The 13,127-nt window shown below is 26.9% G+C and overlaps 1 protein-coding gene across 5 annotated transcripts in view; it reads left to right on the top strand.

Annotated features, from left to right (window-relative positions):
- Fas1 (fasciclin 1 Fas1 domain-containing) overlaps positions 1 to 13,127 on the top strand; it is a 264,552-nt gene that overhangs the window by 219,089 nt on the left and 32,336 nt on the right. For all 5 annotated transcript variants that reach the window (XM_074258907.1, XM_074258908.1, XM_074258909.1 and 2 more), the window contains exons 4-6: positions 10,348 to 10,478; positions 10,557 to 10,653; positions 12,567 to 12,741. In XM_074258907.1, the coding sequence (XP_074115008.1) occupies positions 10,348 to 10,478; positions 10,557 to 10,653; positions 12,567 to 12,741 (403 nt within the window). The remainder of the gene's footprint in view (positions 1 to 10,347; positions 10,479 to 10,556; positions 10,654 to 12,566; positions 12,742 to 13,127) is intronic.

Consider the following 13,127-nt stretch of genomic DNA (forward strand, 5'->3'; position numbering starts at 1 on the left):
GTACCCGCGGGTAATAAGGCCTAAGCGATAGAAATGCTATTTAAAATAACCGCTTCCACTAAAGACTTCTCTAGTAGACACGTCTAGCGTAGAAATGTCACTACAAGTTTATAGAGTCCCGATACAACGTTCTTTGTCTTCTATATTTCATCATCCTAAATATGCTAAAGTAGCGCAGAAGAATTCCTAAAAAACGATTTGAGTAAATGGTAAACATTTTTTATAATTTTATATTTAATAATTTAAAATCATTGTTATAATTTTTATCAACACCTTAAAAAGTATTGTTGCTTAATTTGAGTGATGATTGATCTCTAATACCAATATTATCAAGTATAGTATAACAATTTCCAGTATGTATAACCCGCAGGGCTTATTACCCTACCGTAGTAAAATAAGGCCTATTCGCAAGGTTTTTGAAAAAATTTAATTTTGTGTTTTTTTAAGGTAAAAATTACCATTACTCCATTATATTCAATGGCTAATGTATTAATTTAAAAATTAATGATCCATTGCAATAATTAAATGCAATATTTTCGATTTTTTTCAAAATTTTCCTTAGCCAGGCCTTATTACCCGCTGGTACCTTACTTGTTGGAATTTTTCTACATTTTAATTGTGAATAATAATTAAAAGAATTGTAATTAGATAAGAAATTACGAATTGTTTCACGATTACCGTCATTTTTATCGAAGTTATCCAAAAAAATTTCATACTTCCAAAAGCATTAAATGAATAAAATTATCCTGTCAACAAAAAATTGGCGGCAACAAAATATTTAAACATTTAATATATTTTTCTTTTCGTTTACGATTTCTCATTTGCCGTATGCACGCGAATGATATTAACACAATATAAATTATAAAGTTTAGTACTCACATGAACGTAGTATATACCATCGCAAACTTTCCCTCGAGAGTGCACGGAGAATTGCCCGAAAACTCACTCTCGCTAACATAACCTGAAAATTAATACACAGTATTAGTACTACATAATATACTCGAACTGGGATATTAGACACTGCCTCGTCATTGTAACGAGCTTTTAATAAGCTTACTCAAGCCTTTGGGTCTTTTCGCAACTCATTTCCATGAGTTTTGATGAACTCGATTTATTGCGTAATACCTCCAGCTTTATTATTTAACTATTTCATTTAAGCTTATTAAATTATTAATTTTTTTTTTCCATTTTATCAATTTATCTTTCCATCAATTTTAATTATACATGCTTTAGCTTTTAGTCAAATCTATTAATATTTTTTATCAAATTACTTTAAACTTTAATTTTAAAATTTCTGTTTTGCACGCCTCATACGCCTCATCCGCGAAGCGCATGAAGTAGTGCTCTATTCTCGCTTTACCAGAATGAAGCAATTTTCTGAAGTTAAAATGTCTCTATTTTATTCATATTACACTTTTAGATTAATATGAATATAGTATTAGGTATATTTATGTATGTGTCAATAGAAACTGGCTTTAAGCGGAGTAAAATTTACGATTGATATTAATATCTTGAGTAGATTAATAAATATTGAAATATAATAGAGAGTTACTCTATTATTTAAACCTTCGTGTAAATTATTTATACTTCTATTCATAAAGTGATAAGATTATTACTTTATTCTGATATTATTCTTAAAGTAGATTTACTCCTAAGTTCCTATTAATAATTGACGTAAAGTCAATTATATTTAAAGTTAAAGCAATAACCTTTCGGAAAACTTAATTATTATTTCCGCACCTGTCATTCCTATTATCACTCATTACTATATGTCTCTTATATAAATCGCTGTGTATAAATACCCGCGGTGTAGAATGTACTCCTTAAAATCTAACAGTTTTATTGTTTTTATTGTTTTTATGAATTTTTAAACAAAACCATTTTTTTATTTTTAAATTGCCATAACTTTTTTAAAAATTGACTTATCGGGACCTTTTTTTTTTTTTAATTTTTTTTATTAAATGTTCTTTTTGGGAAAAAATATAAAAAATTATTCAAGCCTATCTTTATCGTTAAGAAAAAATTAGAAAAATCCCTATGATTTTTTTGCCGTGTAAATATCGAAGTCAAAATTCTTCATTATTATACTTATTAACATTTTCATTATACTTATTAACATTTTACTGTTTGAAATGGTAATTTTTAGCAGTTGATCATTACTTATTATAAATTGACTATTATTTATTACAGTTTACTTTTTTCCGTGTAACAAGAGTATAATAATAGAAATAGTGGCCGAAAGAAGGCGGAAAAAATTTTAACGAAAATTTTTTCCTACGAAAAAATTTTGTGTTGTAAGAAAAAAAACTTCTGACCAAAATTCACCCAAATCGGGCACAAATCTATCTTTTGCCGATTTCATATAAAATAATCTTTACATACAGTACCGCTTAATCAATTCCATTAAATAACCTAGTCAACTGATACATAACACACCGTATGCAAGTTTTAATGAGCTAAAAGTCTAGCAGCAACAATTCATCACTTTGCAGTGACAACAAACTTAAGTGTTTAATTTTGAACGAATAGCGAACCGTTTTCGCCTGTAACTGAGAAACTTAAATTGAAAATTTAATCACTAATTGCTAATTAAGCTTAATTATAATACATATAACCTGAAGCGCGGAGTTTTGAAAGGTATAATAAATATACATGTATACAGGACATAGAGAAATAATTTAATTAGGAAGCTTAGTAAGAAAGTAACTTTACTCATGTTATATATATATATATATATATATATATATATATATATATATATATATATATATATATATATATATATATATATATATTACTTCACTACTTGAGGCACAAATTAATGTCGTTATACATATACTTTTGAGCTTTAATACATTGTCAGAAAACTTTAATCTTTCCGCCGCTTCAAAGATTACTCTAACCGTTAGTTATTTTCACGTCTTACTTAATTATCGCGTTATTATTTCACCGTACAAAAGTAAGAACCTATTTATTTACGGTGTCGAGTTTCTAACCGCAATTTTTTAAGAATATTCATGTATTTTCAAATGACATAACCCCACTGATAAAAGGATTTAGTACGAAGTACTTAACTGAATTTGTAACAAAATTTTTATTCATTTATTTGAAAGAAAAAAAATATTTTTACTGATCATTATTATTTGTTGCAGTTAAAAAAATGATTTTTAATATTTTAAATAAATTATGATAATATGAAAAAACGCCTTATTAGGGCAGAAGGGGGTCAATTGAACCAAAAAAAGTTTAGTAATTTTTTACTACTCGAATTAAAATTAAATAATAATTTTTTTTTCTTGGAATGTTAGTTTATTATGTCTACTGTCATTATCAATACATAAATTAGTCAATAAACGACGTGAATTTTTAAAAATTATTAATTTATCCAAACGCGTCAAATGGTTCAATTGACCCCCGCTTGGGGGCAATTGAACCACTGCTTAAGGTCAATTGAACCAATAATATTTAAAACTCAAACCCGAACTTTTAATAAATAATATATTAATTGTTACTTGCTAATATTACTGTTGCACCGTTTTAATACACAGATATTATATTAAATAAATTAAAAATCAATTTAAAAATAATTTTCATTATAAATTCAGTTCATCAAATTGTTAGGTTATTTCCCTGAGTTTTTTCACGTAGAGTCAAGATGCGCGCGCATGTCCCATGCTTCTCCGTATGGTTCAATCGTCCCCGGGACGGCTGGTTCAATTGACCCCATATAATTTTATAACAATTAATAGTAAATAATAAATAAATAAACTATTATTTCACTATACACAAAGTTGAGGATTATAAAGTATAAGTATATACAACGACTACAATTCAAACTTTATCAATTAATTAAAAAATTGAAATATTATTTAACAATTTGTCACCAGCCGAAAAAAAAGTTTACGTGCCTAAAAATAAAAAAATCTCAATTTTTCAAAATTTATTAATCGCAATGATTTTAAATTTTGATAATATCCGAGTTTAACATATTAGAATCTAATTCTAAGAGCATGAAGCGTTTTTTCAATTTTTTAGATTTCTTAATTCGAATGGTTCAATTGCCCCGTGGTTCAATTGACCCCCTTCTCCCCTAAGCTCACATCTAAAAATTTTTAGAATTGATTTTTATTTTAAAAATAATTACAGAAAAATTTTTTAAAAATTTTTATTTGTAAAAAAATTTGAAAAACTATCAGTGCAATTTTTAAAAAATATTTTTAACTCGCTAAAGCGAGTTAAAAATTAATAATTTAATAATAATATATTATATATTATATATTATTTAATATTGTGTATTAAAATGAATTAATACGAAATATACAAAGATTAAATAATAATGATCTCATGATTTGTTAAGAAATTACTAATGAATATAATAATTTTAAATTTGTTCCACATAATAATAATTCTTAGAATCTAATTCTAAAAGCTTGAAGCGTTTTTTGAATTTTTTTGATTTTTTAATTCGAATGGTTCAATTGATCCCCTTCTCCCCTACTTGGAAATAAAAATTTGTTTTCACCAATTAATATTTAGTAGTAAGTACACTGATAGAAAATTTATGTTGACTCAAGAGATATTTTCTTGATCTAAGAATTTATTTTGGAAGACAAATGATTATTTTGCTTTAAGAATTTCTTGTCTTCATTTAGATTTTCTTGGCTTAAGAGCTACATTATCTTCAATCGATACATTTAGTTTTTCAACCAAAATAACATTATCGTTTAAAAAACTTAAAATAATTCATCAATGTATATTTCAAAAACTAAGTAGTCTTTAATTGTTATACCGAAAAAAAAATATTTCTTGGAAATAAGTAAATTAATGACTCAAAAAAAAGCCATTCTTAACACAAGTCGGTAACATTTTGAATCAATGTTATCGCCTATCTTGAATCAAGAGACAAAAATTCTTGAAAGAAATATATCTATATCTAGTTTCAAGAGTTCAAATTTTGAAGAAAAAAAGTTTCTTGAATTAAGATTGTTTTTCTATCAGTGTACTAAATATTTGTTTAGTGGAAATAAATGGGTTTTAATAAATGATTTAGTAACTATTATTAAATTTTATTAAATAGAGCTAAATCATTCTATGGCAATCCTTAAAAATTAAATGAATCGAGTAAACGTTGCAGTTTAAGCCAAACAATAACAAAATAAAACCGAAATTCAAGCTGCGTCCACCCCCATATTCTGTATTTATATTTCTCATCAAAGAAAAGGCTTCTAGGTAAATAAAAGAAATGACTAAAGCACAAAAAACACAAAGAGTACGTCGCGACGCCGGGCTGTCGCGACGTTGTGGCCCAGCCGCTTACTCACCGAACAATACTTTTATTTGCGGACATACTGTCCTAAGAAATAAACCACATTCTCTAATTGATTGTGCAAATTTAACGGCTCAAATTATTTAATTTTTCTCGTCTCCATTAATTCCACGATATCATCAAGCAATAATAATAATTTATATTAACCTTCGTCAGACAGAAGAAGCACTAAAAAAAGTTCATTAAATTGAAAATAAAAGGCGGAGTTTAAAATTTTTAAGACTCATAATTACTCAAAGAAAAATTTAATTAAGCATTAAAAGTAAATCCAAAAGTAAGAAACAGGGCTGAGGTTAATCAGGAAAATTCTCATTATAAACACCAGAACCAGGAGCCAGTTAAGGATAAAGTGCACGGTGGTTCCCGGGTCTTGGTACACACTTGGTTTCCCGGTTTCATGACCCGCAAGGATTTTATCGTCGGGTTAATTTAAAAGATAAACCTGATACGCAATATCTTGTTCTCTATTCTTTTCATCTTTATTTTATTTTCCTCCTCTAATTAATTTAAACTTTTTTTTACTTCTTTTATCTTCCATTCCTTTAGATTTCACTCGGTGCAATAACCGTCTTTGGAATAGCTATTGCACCCTCAAGCTCTACTAATTGAATGCCACAAAAAAGTTCGTAAAAAATAATCATCCTCGTTTATATTCTTATTTTCCTTTTATTCTTTTTATTCTTTTTTTCTTCTTTCGGTTTTTTCAAATCAAAATCTCTGGAGTCTTGATTATGATAGTCTTGATCGTTTTCCTTCAGTCGATAACAATCTACTCTAATTCGAAAGTACACTGATAGAAGGATTTAGTTCTTTTTAATAACATTTAATAATAGTTATTATTATTATTATTATTATTATTATTATTATTATTATTATTATTATTATTATTATTATTATTATTATTATTATTATTATTATTATTATTATTATTATTATTATTATTATTATTATTATTATTATTATTATTATTATTATTATTATTATTATTATTATTATTATTATTATTATTATTATTATTATTATTATTATTATTATTATTATTATTATTATTATTATTATTATTATTATTATTATTATTATTATTCAGATAGTTAACTCAAAAACTCAAAATTGTTTGTAGTATAAATAAACAAAATTACTGTTTAGTTTGGCTTCTGTTAAATTTAAAAAATTTTTCCCAATGCACTAAAAACGACAATGAGTAGTTTCGGGAATTGTAATCGTATCGAGCACAATTTGCGGTGAGATTCCCATTGGAAGTGGTAAATTTTGCGGCTTAAACAGAGGAGAACAATGGATAATTTCTCATCCGCATTTCTCAGTTCTCTTTTGCCCTCATTCAAATTTTCCCGCAGTGTGCCACCTCTTTCGCCCTTTTTTATCTCTTATCATTGTATATCGCGGTCTAACTCGTGCTCGCGAGATATCTACGCGAGTAATAATTCATTGGAGTTTACCTCAATTAGTTTTACTTTAATGATAATTGTAACTTTTTTTTTTTATACTATTTACTACACAGAAAAAAAAGTTTACTTAAATCAAGTAAATAATTTTGAAGAATTTCATCTTCTTGGTTTGAGTTAAAAAATTTTTAAACTAAGAAATTTCACTTGGTTTAACATTTAAGTACATTTGATTAAGCACATTTTATTTGATTTAAGAATTTTTTGTCTTGATTCAAGACAAGGAGCTTCTTCAAAATTTTTTTCTTGGTTCAAGAATTTTACTCATGATTCAAGTTAATTTTTTTTTTCAGTGTATTATTCTATATATATATATATATATATATATATATATATATATATATATATATATATATATATATATATATATATATATATATATATATATATATATATATATATATATATATATATATATATATATATATATGAAACTTACTATAGATATATTCACTCATCACGATATCTCTGGAACTATAAGACTTAGAGACTTGAAATTTGGCAGGAATATTCCTTTCGCTGAGTAGAGGTCAGCTAAGAACGGATTTTACAAAATTCCACCCACAAGGGGGGTTGCGGGGGCGTTAACAATGAAAAATTACCATTTTCAAACTATATCTCTTATCGACTTCAAATTTGGTAGGAATCTTCTATAAGAGATGTAGAAAAAGTCTATGGCCAAATTTTACGATAGCTCATCTCACAGGGGTTTGCGAAGGTGGGTATTAACATTAAAAATTTTTAATTTCCAAAGTATAGCTCCTATAGACTCCAAATTCTCATTTCAAATTTTTTTCTTCGTGTCAATTATTATTCATTTTTGAAAAAAAGCCACGCCAACATTATAATGATTGCACATTATAAATTACAATGAATATTAGCTGGAATAATTACATGGATAAAAGGTATATGCTAATTCGATGAAATTTGGAATTTGTGAAAGTCAAAATAATACTCTAATTAAATTTTAAGTTTAGATCTAAAATACAATTCTATAAAATGCCCAGCGAAGCGGGCGGGTAACAGCTAGTTCTATATATAATTTCAAATGAAATAATCCTAAAAAAATTAATGAAAGATATCGATGATGAAGAAATGACTACCCCAGTGCATTTAACAAGTGACGGCAGGTACATAGTGTCTGCAAGGTTGCTAGTAATATTTAATTGTAAAAAAAATTTTTTCACTCTTTAATAATAGTTTTTTTTTTTTTTTTTTTTTTTTTTTGTGAAAAAAACACTCTGGATCTATTATTAAATAGAAAGGAGTATTTTATTTTCCCAAATTAAAGAAACATCGTAAAATAATTCGAGAGCTACAAGGCATGAGAACTTTCATTTCAACTCAAGAGCTCGAAAGCTTCGCTAACAATTCTGCTATTACGTTTTTTATTTAGTATATATATATATATATATATATATATATATATATATATATATATATATATATATATATATATATATATATTACGTTGCTTCGCACAATATGAAAGTTGAGATTCAAGATTCCATCTTCACCTCCGTCTCTTCAACAAGTTATTCATACAATTTATTTATATCTATATATTTAGTTTTTACCTTAGACCTCTTGAACTCTTATAAACATAAAAATGACCAGGGAAAACGCTTCTATTTAACTTTGTACATATATACTTGTATTATTCTTAAAGACACCGTAAATGCGAATGACGGAATAAATTGCATTGTTGTATAAGAGTTATGAATCACATCAAAAGCATACTATGTTCTATAAATATAGTATATTCTCATTGTTTTTAGTAATTTGATTTTATAATTTTAGTTCCGCCTTTAGTTTCAAAGATCTCTAGGAAAATTATATTCCTTTCTTTGAATTCCTACATTATTATTAAAATATTTAATAATAAAAAAGTATTTCAATAAACAGCTGATAAGTTTTTTTAGCGCGGCGAGCTAAAAAATCTTACATCTTTAAAAATGTGAATAATTAAGAAATGAAATTGTATCTTGTCAACTAATAATATTTTTACAAATATAAGTTCATCTTTACATTATACTCATCGAGACCTTTCATTTGAGTACCCACATCAATTTTTCATATATTTTATATATATTATATATTCATATACATGTAGGTATGAAAAATATATCAAAAATGCATGTGGGTACTTAAATGAAAGCTCTTGATGAGTGTAACTTCGAGATGAGCTTATATCTCAAAAACCGGCAATCCTCTAAATTAAAATACATGATAGTCTTGGAGATAGTCAAAGGTCGAAACTCGCAAAAAACGGGCCACGATTCAGTATTGGTTAAAATTTAGGCGCGCGCGTAGTGCGTTATTCAAATTTCTAGTATTTAAGGTAGTACACTCGCCAGAGTCGTTTTCTTAGGATTTTTCAAAAATTTTAGCAGATTAATGTTCATATAATTCTGCATCGATTGGCGCAATTTGAAAATTTTTGACCATCTAGTTTCAGAGATATTTAATTTCAAAGTTTAAATTTTGAACGCTCTTATATATTACGATATACGGAATATCCAAAAGTTTACCTACAAACATTTTTATACCTCAGAAACTTTTCTTAGGATCTTTTTAAAAAACTAGAGTAACGTTAACTAAACAACTAAACAATTTTTTAAAAATAATTTCATTGATAATTACCCCACAGTTTCACAAATATTTATTAATAAGTAATGAAAAATTTACCAGACATTAGCCGAGGAAGGGATACGTTAATAAAGCTATGGCAACAACGCAAGTTTTGTGAGCCGCGAAAAAAGTATGAGATACGCATGCGCTGAAAAATTTGAAAAGTTTAATGTACGTTAGGTGTAATATTATAGTTATTAATTTTATTTATTTAAAAAAAAAATAACAATGATTATTTTATGAAAATAAGTATTTTTCTATATTTATTAAAAATTCAAAAATGTTAACAATTTTAATATAATAATATATATTAATCTTTGATAAGTTATAAAAATAATATTCAGATAAAATAATAAAAAATAGTAAAATTTAAAATCAGTTAATACATCAACACAAAAAATTTAATTACTGATTTTTCTGAAAAAACAAAACAATATTGTCAATTATTTTTTTTCAGACATTGTAATTATATTTCCGAATAAATGTATGTAAATAAATAAATAAACGCATGTATCAAAACAGAGGTTAGTCTACAGCTGGTCCAAAATACTACAGTGTAACCACTATAAAATATCTTAACGCTCATGCAGTGTTGCCAGACTTTTCAAACGATCAGTTTCTCGTTGGTGATTGGCTAAGATAAGTACATAAACAGCAAAAAGTTTTAGGTTCGTCAATAATGACTCTCAAGTATATGTACCGTCCACTCTAACATAAACTTTTGACTACGGAAGTCACGAGGGTTCTACCTTAAGAAATTTCAAAAAAATTTATTTAATAAACCAAAATTTTATCCATTTATTTATGTAAAGTAACTCTATAATCTTTAAGAACAGTTTCTAGTTTTCATCAAAATCGTCGAGTAGATTTCAAATTTAATCGACACAAACATACTCACATAATATAATGATTTTTTTTTTGTTTCAGGTTCTGCACAAAATATCGGAAGTACTGGAGCCAGTTCTATCAAACTCACCCGACTCATTAATTTCCAACCCTAATGCATTTCAATTCTTGAACCAAAGTGACAGTATTAATCTCGGTAAATTTAGAATAAGGTAATTTATTTTTTTCTTAAGTAATTGCCTGTACAATGTTAAATTTTCGTGCACTGAAATAATAAACTTTGCTTACAGAACCTTCCGTCAAAGAGTATTATTAAATAATAAAGAAGACATATTCAAAGCCGAGGGTGGTTACACATTTTTCATCCCCGACGAGGAAGGATTCAAGGTATTTTTAAATAAATAAGAGTTATTTTATTTTGCAACTTTTAAAGTTTACCCAAACTTACAAGCGGGTTTTTTTTTTTTTTTTTTTTTACACAAAATATAACATACGAGAAAATTTATTTAAAGTCTCGTTACGCAGACGTGGAAAATGCAACTTGGTAAATTGTAACTCGCATAGAAAAATTTCATGTCAACGCTGAGAAATAAATACGTGAGGTGAATTCTGATGCGAATGTCAAAGTTACTTTTCAATCACTTTTCATATAAATTCATATGAATTTGTAATGAAATATTACAGTAAATTATTGAATTTTTTTATCCTGACAGTTATAATTGATTTTTCTGCCTACTGAACTGTTGAAATGGAAAAAAACACATAAAATTAAATACTTTTTAAAGCTCACCGTTAACAAAAAATAAATTTTAACTGACATTAATTGGATTCATTTTTATAAACTGTCTCATATCAATTTAATTATTTGTTTTTATTTTTTACTGTTGACAATTAATTTTAGTATTATTCACTTTACAAAAAATAAAACTAATGTCATTAAAACTACCACAAATATTTGGTAAAAAAATTTCCCAACAGATGGCGCACATTTGCTGGCTTTTCTCGCTAGAGAAGAGTTTTAAAAAAATATTCAAAGCCAAATACGTGACTTGAAAATTAATCTCAACATAAAGGTCCCAATGTTTTGTCTTATTAAATCGTACCTGACAATTTTAATACACATATAAATGATACAAAACACACCCCATTGGAAAGAAAAATCATTGTTGAACTTATTGAAATTTTTTTGAATCGATTAATTGCTATTTTTACGTAAAAAATTCGTTTTAATAGCTAGTGTGAATTTTTTTAATTTTTCTGGAGGGGCAAACACGATAACTTTTGAAAAAATAAATTTTTCAACTCTATTTATTTTTTAATCTCTTCATCTGCCTTATAGGAAGTTGCGTATTGAAAATTGCAGCTTAATATTATTTTGTTTAATTATGATTAATTTTTTTCGGCTTGCAGTTGAAGAAATTTTCTGGTCTTTGAGCAGCTATTTATAAAAATTTATTTGTAAATACAGCTTGAAGACAGTTGATACTATACTCAATTGTGGTCGTTGGCTGACCAAAAGTAATACAATCTTCAATTGGTTCTTTTTTATAATTCACTTTTCGGAACGAAAGAGGGCGTTTAATTCATATGAAAAAAATACTATTCGCGGGAAAATTTAAATGAGCTTAAAAATAGAATTGTAAATAAAATTATTTTCTTGTAATTTATTTATAATTGAATTATTAAAATTATTTTTGTAATTTATTCTTGTAGTATGAAGCATATAATTATTTCTCTTACTTAATTTAAAACAAAGAAATTTTTAAAATTAAATTTATCGGTCAGAAAAAAATTGTATCTTTTTATTCAAGTTAATTTTTTAACCGTGTAGATAAGAGGAAAAATGTGTTTAATAACAACAATCATTAGTCTAGTTTCTGTCGCAGACCGTAGACAGTTGAGCAAAGAAAAAGCTTTTAAACGGTGAGTAATTAATGGGAGTAGGGTAATTAAATATTTGGCTTTTTACGAGTTAGAGTAATACCGCGTATAAAATGTGAGTAAAGATAGTCAGAGTACAGTAGAAACAGGAGTAAGCCGCTGAATCCACCGAGTGAGTGTAGCTTATATTAGTAGTTAAAGTTTATATAAAGGCAGACGTCGGAAAAGAGTGCGCGGATGTCGACAGTACAAGGATTACCAGTAAAAACTTACTGTGCTAGCTATGTTTGAAATAAAACCATGCCCATTAAACTCCCGCTGTTCTCTTGTTACTTTTCTCTGTTTCTGTTTTTTTAAGATGATACTTGTACTTTTATGTAATTTTATTAATTATTATATTCTGTTTTTCTGTCTTGCAGCCTTCGGTCAGACCTACAAAAATAGACCACCAAGTTATCGACGGTCACGTCATTCCAAACCATGTATTATTCACCGCACCGACGCCTAATGACAGACCTTACAATACCTTGGCTAATACTGATAATTTCAAAGTAACTGTTAGTTTCATACGTGATCCGGATAATTCCAAGAAAAGTAAGTAATTTTTATTTTTACTGGATTAAAAAAAATTAATTGGGTTCAAAAAAAAATTTTTTGGCAAAATTGCACGCCTCATAAGCGAAGTGCTTATTATATATTGCGACCCAAATGCCAAAAGGGTGTATTTCAGCAGCTAGATAGGGTTTTATGCCAAAAAGGCGTATAAAAAAATTTTTTTTCGCCATTCAACTTAGAACTGCTCGAAACGTAAAGATTTGTCAAAAAAAATTTTTCAACGTACTAATGCCAAAAGGGCATACCTCAAAACATACGCCCTTTTGGCTTTGGAAATTTATTTTTTTATTTTTGGAATTAGAAAGTGTTAATAAAGCGATTAGTAAAAAAAAATGTATACACCCTTTTGGCTTTGCAAAGCCAAA

The sequence above is a fragment of the Cotesia typhae genome, unplaced genomic scaffold, assembly GCF_013202065.1.
Source record: "Cotesia typhae breed Kobodo isofemale line unplaced genomic scaffold, CoteBio_Ctyphae scaffold_91, whole genome shotgun sequence".
Lineage (NCBI taxonomy): Eukaryota > Metazoa > Arthropoda > Insecta > Hymenoptera > Braconidae > Cotesia > Cotesia typhae.